General features: G+C 58.6%; 4 protein-coding genes across 4 annotated transcripts; 2 read left to right on the forward strand and 2 right to left on the reverse strand.

The window, feature by feature from the left end:
* Nucleotides 1–42: 42 nt before the first annotated feature.
* MNEG_7833 (DNA (cytosine-5-)-methyltransferase) lies at nt 43–5,044 on the reverse strand (the record flags this gene model as incomplete). Its single annotated transcript, XM_014043691.1, has 12 exons — nt 43–99; nt 264–513; nt 1,208–1,623; nt 1,873–1,986; nt 2,188–2,287; nt 2,470–2,660; nt 2,863–3,117; nt 3,340–3,572; nt 3,770–3,858; nt 4,085–4,487; nt 4,796–4,867; nt 4,954–5,044. 12 exons carry the CDS (start codon nt 5,042–5,044, stop codon nt 43–45), a joined length of 2,271 nt encoding a protein of 756 aa, XP_013899145.1.
* Nucleotides 5,045–7,858: 2,814 nt separating this feature from the next.
* MNEG_7834 (radial spoke protein 11) lies at nt 7,859–8,779 on the forward strand (the record flags this gene model as incomplete). The annotated part of the gene is made up of 3 exons (XM_014043692.1): nt 7,859–7,891; nt 8,030–8,124; nt 8,257–8,779. 3 exons carry the CDS (start codon nt 7,859–7,861, stop codon nt 8,777–8,779), a joined length of 651 nt encoding a protein of 216 aa, XP_013899146.1.
* A 336-nt stretch (nt 8,780–9,115) lies between these two features.
* MNEG_7835 (DNA-directed RNA polymerases I, II, and III subunit RPABC3) lies at nt 9,116–10,329 on the reverse strand (the record flags this gene model as incomplete). Its single annotated transcript, XM_014043693.1, has 5 exons — nt 9,116–9,271; nt 9,544–9,609; nt 9,839–9,916; nt 10,107–10,213; nt 10,254–10,329. The coding sequence occupies 5 exons, from the start codon at nt 10,327–10,329 to the stop codon at nt 9,116–9,118; spliced, it is 483 nt and encodes a 160-aa protein (XP_013899147.1).
* A 1,081-nt stretch (nt 10,330–11,410) lies between these two features.
* On the forward strand, nt 11,411–12,808 carry MNEG_7836 (hypothetical protein; the record flags this gene model as incomplete). Its single annotated transcript, XM_014043694.1, has 3 exons — nt 11,411–11,431; nt 12,449–12,490; nt 12,698–12,808. 3 exons carry the CDS (start codon nt 11,411–11,413, stop codon nt 12,806–12,808), a joined length of 174 nt encoding a protein of 57 aa, XP_013899148.1.
* Nucleotides 12,809–14,308: the final 1,500 nt, after the last annotated feature.

Below are 14,308 nucleotides of genomic sequence, written 5' to 3' on the forward strand. Positions count from 1 at the left end.
GGTGGATTGAGGGCAATGTAAGGAAGGTGGGGACCTTGTGGGTCAGCCGCGAGTGGTCCAAGGGGCAAACAGGGACAGCTGTGCTGCGAGGTTCAACCCCTGCAAGGCCAGAGGTGTCATTTGAGGATGGCTGTCGCCGTCAACAACAAGCAAGCGGGTAATATATACAGCATACTCCCGCTCTGCTGGCCCGGCTGCACCCATAACCAATCGGGACTGGCTGCAGCAATCCGGACCCCATCACCAATTGTGCCCACACCCACCTGCTTGGGGAAGGCCTTGATCTGGTTGAGGAAAATCTGGCCGTGCACCACAACAAACCGCTCCACGCGGTCGCGGTTCTTGGAGATGAACAGGGGGCTGCCCTGGGGCTCCTCTGCCAGGCGCTTGATGGCGTCGGCAAAGCTCAAGCGGCTGGCACGCTCAGCCTCGGACAGCAGGCCAATCACCTTGACCGCCAGGCGCGCGGCCTTGAGCGGCACGCGGAACCAGGGCGCATACTTGGTGGAGGGCCTAGAGAGCGGGAGGAGGGGTCGGGCAGCGGCGCGAATGCAATTTGAGTATGATGCAAGTGAAGCATTAGAACATTGAGCCCTCCTGACAATCAGCCTGCCTGACACCACGAAGAAAGTGGGTGGTGTGCATAGGTGTGTACTGGGGTGCCGCGTATGCTCGGTGTGTGTGTGTGTGTGTGTGTGTGTGTGTGTGTGTGTGTGTGTGTGTGTGTGTGTGTGCGCGCATGCAGGAACACATGTGTGCGGGTTTACATGAGCTCTGAGTGCGCGCTGCAATGATGGTGTGGGGCACTGCCGCATCACTGATCAAAGCAACAATGTGCTGGCTGGTTAGCAGCTATATAAAGCATTGGAAACCCGCCATGCAAGTCTAGAAGACTAACTGCAGGCGGACAGACAATGACGTGGCCACCTTGCACCCGTCTCCGCGTGGTCGAATCATCGTGCTCAAAATCAACCCCGGGTGGGCCCAGCACGCGTTCGTCACTTTATCTTTGCGCTTGGGGCAATGTCGCAGTTTATGAGGTCTAACCGAGACGCGACTATTGCTGGTTGAAAACTATTTCCAATCCCCCGCTAGACGACCTTCGGGTCACTAGCGAATTTCTGATCAGAGGGCGCCGCAAGGCTGTATCCCTCTACTTCCAATTCCTCCTGGTTCAAACCCAGGGGTCTGCCCAGTACCCTCTCACCTGCAAAGTCTGTACCAGCCAGCATCAGTGCGGATGGACAGGAACAGCTGGTCGGCACTGTACTCGACGACCCACTCGCGACATTGGGACAGGAACATGCGCGTGCCGCCCACCATGACGGGATCTGCAGGGGCAGCAGGCATGTCAGGGCCAGGCGCAGTGCCGCCACCAGAACCACTACCGCCTGAGCCGCTGCCGCCTGCACTGCTGCCGCCTGCACTGCTGCCGCCTGCACTGCTGCCGCCAGCTTCGGTCTCCTTGGCGGGGGCAGGCGCAGGGGTGTCCTCCTGGCCGAGACCTTGGCCGCCGACGCCCCAGTCCCCATCGTCGTCCTTGACCACGCCCGACACGAAAACCTCCTCGTCAGGGTCAACGCCGCTCCACATGGGCAGCAGCTCCAGCGTGGTCATAAAGCCCTGTGGGTGGAGATTCGACGAAAGACAGGTGCAAGTCAGTGCAAAGCGGCCAGGTGCAATCCGTGTGGGATGCGCCAGCCTCCTGAAACGTGGTTTGACGGTCCATCCCCAGTTGGTGGCCCTTGGCACCCATGCACCCTTGCATTGAGCACCCTAGCATCCCAGCACATGGCTTCAGCAGTGACGCACCAGCCTGCGGCGCTTGCAGCCAAACACCCTTCATCTAGCCACACAGGCTGGTCCCCTCACCTCTGCGTTGTAGACTGAAAAATCGGTGACGAGGCGGCGGGGCAGGGCGTCGGGGTCAAGCTGCGCCAGCTCCTCATCCCAGAGCAGAGCCAGCTCATCCTCCTCGTCATCTTCCTGAAAGTGTAGTGGTGAGGTATAAAAAGCGTTGCGCTAATTTGTCTGCAGGTTGCTGGGCGGCTGGGGGACTGCTGGATTGTTTGCGCACTGCTGGGCTGTTTATGCGCTGCTGAGCTGTTTGTGCTCGGACGGCGGCCACCGCAAAAAAACAGGTAGCAAGCAGTAGTTCAGCATGCTGAGTCAGCAACAGCCACGAACCTTTTCATACTGCTTGGGCATGGGGTAGTCATCGGCAATCTCCTCCTCAGAGATCTTGATGTAGGCGGCAGCTGCCGCTGCGCTGGCGCTGCCACGGCCCCTGCATTGCACCGGAAGAGCAGCGCAACACACAGTTTTGCATGTCAGCAGCTGCAAGTATGAAACTGTATAAACACGCAACACATATGCACGACCGCTGCAAGCGCGCTGTCACGCTGCGAGTGCGACATTTTCAAGCAACCCGGCAAGCGCGCAAGCTGCAAGCACCCTAGCGCGGCGCACCTGTTGCCACCGCTGCTGCCATACGCCTGCGCGTCCATCTGCGCCTGCAGGCGGCGCGCCATCTCCTCGTCAGCTGCCATGGCGTCATCTGCAGGTGCCGCTGGGGAAGTGGCAGCACCCCCGTTGTCGGCAATCTTGATGCCGCCACCCGCCGTCATGAGCGTGCCCACAGCCACAGGGCCCTTGGCCAACTGGGTTAAGGCAGGGTAGGCATGTGGGAGGGCGCGCAAGAGGGATTTATTTGAAATTGATCACAGCAGGCGCACGTACGCACAGGCCGCCTGCCTCCTACATGCGCACCCGTCAGGCGTGCGTTCCCTCGACCACATGCCCCCCGTGAGCCCAAGCATCTCCCCTGAGTTTGAACACCAGCACGCGCCCCTGTGCACGCACCTCAGCCTCAAGGCCCTTGTAGAAGGCCCACTCGGTGGCGCCAGCGGCGCCCTTGCCCTTGTCCTTGCCGCTGGGCGCCGCGCCCCGGCGCGCCCTGTCGGCAGCATCAAGCTGGCGCAGGATGAAGCGGCCGTTGAGAAGCAGCGCCTCTCGCGCAGATGCGTAGCCCTTGTACACCGCCTTGAAGCGTGCAAGGCGCGACACAACCTCGTCAAACGTTGCCGCGGCGTTGCCATTCAATGCTGGATCAACCGCCTGGGCGTTGTTGCATGAGGGGAGCAGGGTGTAGCTTGAGCATGTGGTGGAGCATTTTGAGAGCATGAAGAAAAGTGTTGGTTAAAACAGGCTTGGATTGTGGGCCCAGCCCTTACGGTTGTTGAAAGTGCGCGATTCACCAGCACAAACCCCTCCCCTCCTGATTTTGCGCCTACGTGCCTTTCCACAATGCCCTGCAGCCACCCAGCGAGCCCGGCCCACCTGCATGACCTCCACAGCCAGCGTGGCCTGCGCCTGCAGCTCGGCCCACAGCTTCTTGTAGGCCTGCAGGGGACGCGAGAGCGTGTAGCAGCCCAGCTGCGTGGTCAGGCGGATGACAGGGCCAGTGGCTGCGCCGGTGGGGGGCGTCAATGACCAGCCCTTGATGGGGCCGAGGCTGTCGACGTGGCGGCCGAGCGGCTTGTTGAGGGGGCCCTCCTCCGGGTAGACCGCACCTGAAGAGGGGCGCAGGCGCGTGGGGGAGACCGGCTTAACGAGTGTTGTGGCATGGAGCTGAGGGGAGGGAGAGGGGAGTTTGGAGTGGGGGAGAGCTCAAGCTAGACGTTTCAAACTGGCAGGTTTACGTTAACGCGTGCCCAGCCAGGAGCCAAAAAATGGCATGCTGGCCGCGGCCTGGTCACGTGCGGCGCACCAGAGGCAAAAAGGGGCTCGCCGCTGAGGCCCAGGCGGTCAAGGGGCTGCATGATGCCGGCCTTGTCCGCGACAGTAAAGTGCAGCAGCCTGGGGCGGGGAAGGGTGCGGTACACAAGACCTTAGGGTTGCAAAAGTGATGCAAGGATTAATGCGGTTTTTGCCAGCCTCAGCTGCCCCCTGCGGCATGGATGCGTGCACACCTGTGGCTGGCAACAAGGTCTGCGCATGCCACTCCCTTCACCAGCCAGGGCCGGCCATACTGAAGCCACCCTCTCAATCTCTGCTCATCAACCTGGACCCTAAACAAGCGCACCTGCGCGTGCTGCTGGGTCGCTCTCCCTGCGTCTCGCGGATGCCATCAGCCTCGCCGGCAGCTGTGGGCTCCTCCTCAGCGACAATGATGTCAGCCTTGCGGGCGCGGCTGGAGTCACCGTCCTTGTATTGCGCACCCTGCGCTGCGCGCCTGCCAGAGCCCACTGGCTGCGCTGCCGCTGCGACGTCGTCGTCCTCGGCCACGCCGGCGTTGCCCGCGTTGGCGTCGGCCTTGACGTCAGGGCCGTCAGTGGCCATAGCAATGGTGTTGTCACCAGCAGGGGCAGCAGTGGCGGCGGCCTTCGTCTTCTTGGTGGCCGGCTTCTTGTTCTTGTTCTCTTTGCCGCCCTTGGCGTCGGCCTCGCTGCGATCAGCAGCGGCCTCAGCAGTGCGCTTGGTGCCGGCTGCGATGCAGGCAGGGGTTCCCGAGTGGTATCAAACAAGGCATGGTTCAAGGTCTTCGCCGGTCTAAGAGGAATGAACGATCGAGTCCTTGTGCTGCGGTGCCGCGCTGCTCTGAGTGCCTCGCAAGCTGCACACTGAGACCAAGTAGCCAGCAGAGAGCGCATTGCAGCCATCTACGTGGTGATAGCGCCTGCCGTAGACTACACATTGCGATTCACTCTGCGCCTTGGCTTTGCTGCTGTGCACAAATCATGTCTTTGAAGATATGGATTTCGACCTGCCATCAGCGGGACAGGGGTCCGCTTACCACTGGTCGGAGCATCTTTGTTAAAGTCCGTCATCAGCTTCGCGGCAGCCTTCCAGCTCTTGAGCCGCTCGCCTGCGAAGAGCGCGCCAACTCTCAGATCAGTGACCTGCAGCCATCCCTCGCCAGGCCCACATTACAGTCATCACGAATATGCGTACCTCCAGGAGCGACGTATACCTTGCCGTCCACCTTGCCGCCAAAGGCCTTCCACGCATCCACGTCCATCGCCGCAGTCTGGTCCCTGCCCATACCAGGCAGTGTTTCGCTGCCGAGGAAAACGGATAAAGATTGATGTACAGGGACTATGAATCCGCTCGCAAAGGCGCCCCGCTGCGCAAGATCGGCTCAATTATTGCAGCCTGTGATCTACGAAGACGACACACAGCAAAGACAAGCGTTGAAATGTGTATATCCACTACAAACGTGAGTTAGTTGCCCAACATGGTGAAATCATGCTTGGAACGCCCCAAAAATTTGAAAATGGCCGTCCCCCGCTCTTCGTTCGGCGCAGGCGAGCGCTGCCTTTCCCAATATCTGGCCAGAGCTAATCAATGTGTTTAGTATGCACTTCAACAGGTTCCTGCGCAAATGCGTCTCTAAGCCCCTTTGCATAATCACAGCAGCTTGCGCCCCCCTCGCCCTGGGGTGCGAGGGGTATGATGTTGCCCTGCATGTCGGTACCGTATGGGGCCAATCGCGTGAGCGCAAAGCACGCAGTAATATCAAATTTTGCTTGATTGAACGAAGTCGTTTGCAAGCCTGAGCAGCCATTGTCAGCCCTTAGGGCTGACAGAATTGGCTGCAGGCGGGGCATTAGTGCGCACTTGTGGCAAGTACCAGCTTATCACATAATTGCAAAGGTGATTTTTACACAAAACGTAGTTGCTCAAGTTTATATTGCTCATAGGCCTGACCATTGGGCTGTGAGCACGTTTCAAAATGAGGAGCCAAAACATCACGCCTGCCGTATGCATCGGTACATGCATGTTACCCACCGCGTTCTCATCAGTCATTTCTTCACTGCGGCGGGCTGACTGGACCCAGCAGCCCGCGCCTGGCGCCCGCTTCGCAGTGGAGCCTCTTGTGCACGACAGTCGGTCATAATGATGTGCACCAGGTAAAGTACGTATCTGTCAAGGAGATGCGGCAACTGACGGCGAGAGTGCGTGGCCAGTGACAACTGTTGTCGGCAGGTGTCTGCACAAAATACTAGCAAAGATAACTTGGGATTTGTTGCACAGAAGTTCAGTATGTGAACACCGTCACGGCGTTGCTGCTGCCCTTGTGACCTATATACACAATGTTGCATGGAGGGACGTCAGCGATATTGCCATGCATGCTTGCTTGTACAGTCTTCCCCCGCTACAGCGAACCCCGCCATAGCGAAAACCCTGCCTACAGCGAACGCCGCCGCTACCCCCGATCGCTTGCCACACAAATCCACCCCGCCACAGCGAGTATTCACTACGGCTATAGCGAACGCCAAAGGCCTCTCAAATTCACTATATGCAGGCGCGCTGTGGTCGGCGCCCGTGGGACTGCACGGGGCCCACCCGCCACGTGTGCGCCACGTGCATCCAGGCAGCCACCAGCTCATGCGTACACACCATACCCCCTTTCACTGCAGCATCTGTCACTTCTCATGGAGCTGATTTCTGAGCTTAACGAAATTCGCAGCCTGCTCTATTGGAGGGTCTGGCTGACCAGAGGGCAGTGTCACTGGTGACCTGCGCCGCAGTGACGCTCACACTAGCATGACCCACGTTCAGTTGGCTGCATCACAGTGATCTTCACGTGCTGTTTGCCACAATTGTTAACACGTCAGAGCTCATAATCTGGGCTGAGCCATGTCTACAGAGGCCACCAAGCAGATAAGGCGTCCCTGCTGCAGCGCAAGCTGTGTATCCAGCCGGCAGGGCAGCCTGCGAGGCAGCCTACCACCCCTATGGCCCCATTGTGCTGATTTTGGTAAACAATACTATGTGGCTGCTGGCATACAGTGCAAAGCAGCCCTCAAATGCTGACTTTTGTGACGTCCCCCGCCACAGCGAACCAGCAGCTGCCAAAATTCACTATTCGCGATAGCGAACAAGCCGGCTATAGCGAACGTGCCGCCGACCCCCGATGGGTTCACTGTAATGGGGGAAGATTGTAGTTGCACTCATTGCCAACGCTACAAGCTGGGGCCCTTTTTGGTTTTGCCGCAAAGCAGATCCCATAGATGCGTACTGATGGCTGCGCCCGTTGCAAGTGCTCGGCAGCAGTGTTGGGTGGGCGCGAGTTGGTTGGCAGCCGCTGCGCATGGGATGTGCATGCATGTGTATCTCAACGAGCACTGCTCGTTAGGGTACCAACAGGGGTTAAAGTGGCAGTAGCTAGAGCAGCAGCAGCAGCAGCAGCAGCAGCAGCAGCAGCAGCAGCAGCAGCAGCAGCAGCAGCAGCAGCAGCAGCAGCAGCAGCAGCAGCAGCAGCAGCAGCAGCAGCAGCGGCGGCAGAGGCGCCGGCGGCGGCGACGGCGGCGGCAGCGGCAGCAACGGCAGCCAGGTTGCTGGTCTAGCTGTCCGCCACCCTGCTGGTGAGGTTTGGGTGCTAGAAGTCATGGCAGGGAGGCAGAGGCAGTACACGACAATGCCTCTGTTGTGTCAGGACACAATAGTTGATCAGGAACATCACAATAGCATCCGCCCGACCGGGCAACGCAGTGACAGCCAGGCGCTGCCGCCGCAGCAACAGTGCCCAATTGCTGACAGCATCAAAGACAGGCGCAGCAGCGTCGCATAACCCATTGTGATGAACATGCAAAAGGTTTGCCGAGCGGCAGAGCGCCCTGAAAGCTGAGATTTCACCTGCGCGGCATGCAGCTTCCCATTGTGCGAAGGGGAAGGAAAATTGAGCACGTCACATCAAGCGAGGTGTGCGTGTTTACCGTAACGTAAATTCATTGTGGCTTCGCAATCAACGAACGTGTGTTGGATCAAAAGCTTTGCAGGTCAAACACATCCACGACTAGCTATTAGAGCAGGCTGGAGCCCACGCAGTTGTGCAGCACTCCGCTTTCGTACCATGGAGACGGAACCTATTTACTGTGCTGAGCAGGTTGGGGCAACGTGCGGTGCAGCACAATGCAGGGGTTGAGCTTGCGCATCTGCTGCCGCCCACTGCACTCGCTCCTTGGCTGCACCGAAGCCCCGCTGCAATGCTTTCAGTGCTGAACCTGATGTCTTGTTACTGCAGATTGTGCTTCCGGCGGGCCTGGATGAGGTACTAAAGAATTTTACCAAGGAGGCCATCCGCAACCAACCGCATGACCTGGTGGACTTTGGCGCCACGTGAGCGTTGCTGCAACCAGCCCCCCTTGAGGCGCTGAGCTGCGTGAAGCTGTAGGCTAGATGCATATGTTCAACGCAAAATTATCCACGCTGAAGACGTGCTTGCGTGTGCCACTCTGCCCGCCCCCGCAGCTATTTTGCCGCCCAGGCGACCTTGCACAAGAACCTGCACGCCGTTGAAATTCCTACGCAGCAGCAGCTGAGGGACGCGTTTGAGTGCCTGCGTGCCACACCCACGGGGCCGCTGATTGACGTTCAGGCGGCGTGCCGGTCAGTGGGCATCAGTGAGGCCACAGTGGCAAGTGCAGTGCGGGCCGGCAATGTCAATACGGGCAGGGAGGTGTCGGTACTGGAGGTCCTGGCGCTGCTGCTGAGCATGCGCTGTGACGGCCTGGGCGCCGTGCTGCGCAACGCGTTTGAAGTATTTGGGCAGCGAGGCGGCGACAGCGGGGACACCAGCAGTAATGGCAGCGCCAGCGCACGACTTGAGGTGCCAGTGCTGCTGCAGCTGCTGGGGTTCTTGGGGGCGCGCGACCCCGAGGTGACAACGGCGATGCGCGAGGGCGTGGCGCGTGCCCTTGACGGCCACGTCAGCGTCGACCTCAAGAGCCTCGCGGGTGTGCCGGCGCTGGCGAGCAAGCTGGCCTTAGCATGAGTTGCGACATTAGTTGTTACATGAAACCACTCATGATGTTTGTTGATAGCGTACTGTATTGACAGCAGCCAAAGGGGGTGCGTCGTGGGCACCCAGAGGGGGTTGCCCGCGTGCAAAAATTGTCGATGAAACAGGAACGATTAAGCAACTACATGGGAGCTGCGTAGCCAATATGGCCAGAGACCGTTGAGGTGCGGGCAGTTGCATACACGAGCAAACTGGGAAGCAGACTGCACACGCAAACAGACGGTGATGCGATGCGCGTACGCATGGTCAGGCTGGTGTGGATGTCAAGGGGCAAGCTGCGACGTAAGGTAGGCCCCGTGTGCATCTGAACTAAAGCCTGCGTATGAGCAGGTAAACTGTGCTGTCGACCTCAATGACTTTGAGCTTGGAGGGGTCGCCCACCAACTTCATCAGAAGGCCCCCGAAGCTGAAGTATATCTCCAGCTTGGTGGAACCGCCAGAATGCGTGTCACCGTACTTGAACACCTGCACCCAGCGAGGGGGGAGGGGGACAGGGAGGTAGGGGTCTGGTGGAGCGGGTGTGCCAGCAGCGCCTGAGCCATGCGCCAAATCAAATTTGGTTCTCATGGCAGCTGGGCCCAGCCACGCAAGCAGGGGTAGCCAAGCAATCGCTCGAATTGCTGCACTGTGAGGGCCCACCCTTGCGCGCAAGCCTAGGAGGCAGCGCTGCCAAACCTGTGGCAGCACCTGCCAACCTGATACGCCTAATTTTGTCACCGGCGCTGGCGTCCCATCACCTTGCCGTGCATCACGTAGTCGTAGCTGTCCAGCAGCGTCTCCTTCTTGGAGAAGGTTGGAAACGTCTGCAAGGCGGGCGGGAGGATGTCGCAACATGATCATCCATGATGACCGTTGCTGCTGCAAAGCGGTCCGCAACTGTGCTGCTGCCCGCAACAGCATTCCACTCCCCAAACAATGCCCACACGTTCAGCGCACCACAGGCTGCACCTGCAACCAGCACTTGCTGCCCAATGCTGGTTGCTGCCCAGGTGACCTGACATCGCCACCACATTCAACGCAGGTGGTCCTCACCTTATCGTACTTGCCTGTCTCTGCGGTGCCATCCTTGTGGATGGTGCGCGCCAGGCAGAGGCTGACCTTGTCGCCGACCTAGTGGTGGCACGATAACCGTGAGCACTTCTGCTTGCACATGCATTACCTGCTGTTCATGCATGCACATGCGCAGGACGTGCCGCTAGCCGATTAACCCTGGGCTGCAGGCTGCAGTGAGCGCTGCACTTCGGCAGCATGAAGCAGCAACAGCAGCAGTGCTGCCGCCTACCAATGCGCCAGCACCCACCTGGAGGGGGAAGATGTCGATATTGATGTCGACTGTTGCTTCAAACTCATACAGGTCCGATTTGAGTACGTAGCGGGACACTGCGGCGGGCGCCTCGCGGTGAGACACTGATCCAGGGAGGCCGTCGGGCTTTGAGTGCCTTCTCACCCTTGTCAAACTTCCTGCCATCCGGATCTCTTCGCTGAACATCGAACACGTCTTCAAAGAGCTCGTTGCTGCTCATGTTAGCAAGCGTGATCTGATGTACACCGCAAGGCTGTGCAAGCTGCTATTGCACACAACAACGGACCGATTTGCATCAACGATGAACTTACCATCGGCGGCGAATATGTATACACCGTACTGCAGTGGTGTAGGTACTGTAATGGCGCGGCACCTGCCCATGCTCTTGCGGGCCGGGGTGGCTGCGTGCTTCAATGTGGGCGAGGGCGGGGTTGCATATGAGAGTGGGCGGCCTATGGGGGAATGCCTCAAGTACGAGGGGCCACCCGACCAGCGGCGCGGGCGCGCGTACGCGCTGAGCATGGTGCTGTTGCAGGCCCTCGTGCGCGTGGGGGCAGCGCTATCGTAACGCTGGGACACCTGCAAGCTGGGGCGGCTGGCATGGACGAGTGCGCGGACCCTGGCACCGGCAACTTGTGTAAGCACTCCATGCAACAATTACACCTGCGAACTGCTGTGATCTGCACAGGCAATGCTATGCATCACCAAGTGGTGACTGCAGGGGTCCAGCATTGCGTTTCCTGGCAGTACCATATGTCGACAGATTTGCTGTGCAGCGGGGCAAACATCGGGCTGGGACATCACCAGCCCCCTGCATATCCCTGCAACCATAAAGCAGTATACTCTCCCAACTCATGTGATCACGGTGATCAGTGCATTGGAGGCGAGTGCGTGCGGATGTGGCCTCGCCCTTGTGTTTACATATTTGGGCAAAACAAGGTGTGTGCTGTGTATGGTGTGCCCTATCTTATGCTTCTGCACTGTGCGTTGTTGCAACAAGTTCCCCAGCTTCAATTATTGCATAGGGTTTAGAGTTCAGGGTTTGTATCACAACTCAGGCACGAAGCTGCTGTTGATTGAGATTCTAAGGGCCGCTTTCAGCGGCTCACACCAGAGCCTCCGCACACCTGTGTTCAGCACCACATCCCGTCTACAAACGCCACACATACTCAATCTCTTTCAAATCACAGGTTGTAGGAGCTTGCAATCAATGCAGACTGCTGCAGCTCAACAGGCCGTGCAACCTTGCAACCGCTGCCAACCTTTCACAGCTGCCCAGCTGAGCCGATTTGCCTGCCACCATGCAGACGCAGATTGTTCTGGTGCGGGCCCTTGTGGCCTGCAGTGCAGGTAAGCACACTTGTTTCCTACTGCACTGCAGTCACGCACTGACGTGTGGCGCCCAGTGCATTGAATCACTTCATGACGCACTACAGTGTACACATGCGCCCCGCTGTTCTCAAACCACCCCACTTTCCCTGCCCGCCCGCAGCATTTTGCGCTTCCGGCAACGTGACGCCTGAGAAATTGGAACCAGGTGCTCACCTCAAAATGCATGCCATGCATTGGCCAAGGTTCTCTCCCTGGCGCCCACACTGCCGGAGATGTGGGCAGCAGCAGCCGCCGTGGTCTGATGGAGAGTGCGTGCTGCATTGTATGGGCTGAAAGCGTCACATTCCGGCATGCGTCGACATTCTTGACTACTCTGTGAATGTATGCCCCTTCATGCTCCTGACAACCAACCTGGCACTTTTGGCAGGTTCAAGCTTGGCGGCGTCAAGGTCGAGGCACGTCAAACGAACACCGACAACCCTGCGCTTATCAAGCTGTCCGCGCTGATGCCCAAGCAGCCGATTATCCCCTCTTTTGACGCACCCCGTGCGTTGGGGGTCAAAGGGGGACCTCCAACCAGAATCAATGGAGCATGGGGCGTGTGAAGTGCAAGCAAAGATGCAGCAGCTGCGCGCTGCTGGAGTGCGGTCCAGATGGCCAGTGAGCGCCGCCCCCCTAAAACACACACCATATCTCCTCTGCAGCTGCATCGCCTGTGCAGAATTCAACGCTTTCACGACTCATGCGGAGGTTCAGGGCACCGTGCCCGCCGCTATTGCCGCACTGCGAGTCCCACGTGTTGAGCATGTGACGCTGCCGCAGTTCGTGGCGGGCCTCAAGGCTCGCATCGGCGGAGGGTTATGTCTCGACCCCATGGCCTCCGATGCCACGTCCCAGCAGCGCCTGTGCGCGATGATGCCCAATTCGAACAGTGCTGCGTCCAGTCCCTGACGCACGTGCAACGCGCCAAGGTACAGGTGTTATGCGCGTCATTGGGTGTGCTGCAGTCCCTGGACGTGCAGCTCAACACTGACCTCATCGCCAAGCAGGTACGCATGTGAGCATGGCCCATGGAAAAAGCAGGGCAGTTTATTGTGACGCATCGACTGCCTTGCTGTCCAGCTGTGGTGGGCGTGCCGGATGTCAAGCAAGGCATTGCAGCAGCTGCAGATTGCTCAAAAGCAGTCTGCTGTGTTGCTTGCCGAAGGCATGAGACCATGCGCCTGATCATATCCTACTTCTTACCCCTCTTCTAGGCGTCCTGCCAGGCGGTCAACGGCAATTTCCTGTGCAACCTGGCTGCCGCCCTGGACCAGGACATCAAGGCTGGGGACAGCAGCATCACCAGCGGTGCCTACGCGGCCTAGGACATCAGCCTCCTTGACAAGCTGCGCGACTTTGTCAGCGGCAGGTCCGAGGCCAGCTCAAGGTGTAGGATGCAGGCCGGAACACAGCTGCCTAAGTTGGTGGCAACCCGCATCATCACACTGTGCTGCTGCTTGCACCTGCGCCAGTCAAGTTGGCCGGAAGTGGGTTCAGCAACGACCGAGGCAATTCAACGCAAGGGCCCCATCAAGGTTCACACATCTGTGTTTCTTGCCCACCGTTTCCTTACGGTGTGCAGAGCTAGGGTGCTCACACAACTAGATATGTATGCTCAGCGCACTGCAATCCGACCCAGGCATGCGCATTTTTCTGCGCACGGCTGCACACGCTTCTTGTACAAGCGTGCATCAGTGACAACATGCAATGCAACAGTATCGCTATAGATGCCAACGTGCGCCACAGGTTGTTCCTTCCTTGGCTGCGCTGCCCACGCGCTCCACTCCTTGTCTTTGGAAGGTCTACCTCAACGCTGCACACCTACTATGGGGCCTGGTCAGCATATTTGCTTGAGTCTCTCTGCTTGAGTCATTGCAAGAATGCCATGCCTTTTACGTGTAAGCAGTCTCTTTCCGCATTACTTGCCCCCATGGACGAGCTTAGACGATCCTACTGAGCTGGTGCTGAAATCAGGGGTAGTTGGGCAAGGCAGGTAGGGTTGGTGGGTGCACCCCCTTGCAGGCATGCTGACGTCACAAGCTCACTCTGTCGTGGCCGGGAGTCACTAGTGACATCGTAGCAGAGATACCATGCTGGGTCAAGCCGTGCACACCTCTCAAACCCTGAACCCTAAACCCTTGCCACCTGCTTGCGTGCTGTGGCACCAGCTGGCACCAGCTGGCACCAGCTGGCACCAGCTGGCACCAGCTGGCACCAGCAGGCACCAGCCCGCTTTCAAGTGCACGTGCTTTTAAGTGCACGTGGGATCCAGCCAGCTGTAGAAGCCCTTGAGTGATGAGTGACTGGTGGTGATGTCACCTTCAAGTGACTCATTACTCATCATGACGTCATCTCACAAAACAGTGAGGTGCCTCAGACATACAGCTGTGTGCTCAGTGGTTGCTGCAGCACTGGGCTGCAGTGCCCAGCTTCCTTGCACTGCCTCCTTGGTCACTGCACTCGCCCTGATGGCGTCATCACGACTCCTGGTGACCGTAAACACACCTGGGCGACACACCACGTGGTGTCACCAGCTGGGCACCCACCCCTTGGCTGCCTTGCTCTGGCTGCTGACTCCATCCAGGGTTTAGGGTTCAGGGTTCAGGGTATAGGGTTTAACTTTCGAGGTTTAGATGTTGTCTCCTAAACCCTAAACCCCTTGGCTGCCTTGCTCTGGCTGCTGACTCCATCCAGGGTTTAGGGTTTAGGGTTCAGGGTTCAGCTTTCGAGGTTTAGATGTTGGCTCCTAAACCCTAAACCCTAAACCACAGGTGTACGTCCGTGCATGACTGGAGGGTTTAGGGTTTAGGGTTTAGGGTTTAGGG

Source organism: Monoraphidium neglectum (genome assembly GCF_000611645.1).
Source record: "Monoraphidium neglectum strain SAG 48.87 unplaced genomic scaffold scaffold01425, whole genome shotgun sequence".
NCBI classification, from domain to species: Eukaryota; Viridiplantae; Chlorophyta; class Chlorophyceae; order Sphaeropleales; family Selenastraceae; genus Monoraphidium; species Monoraphidium neglectum.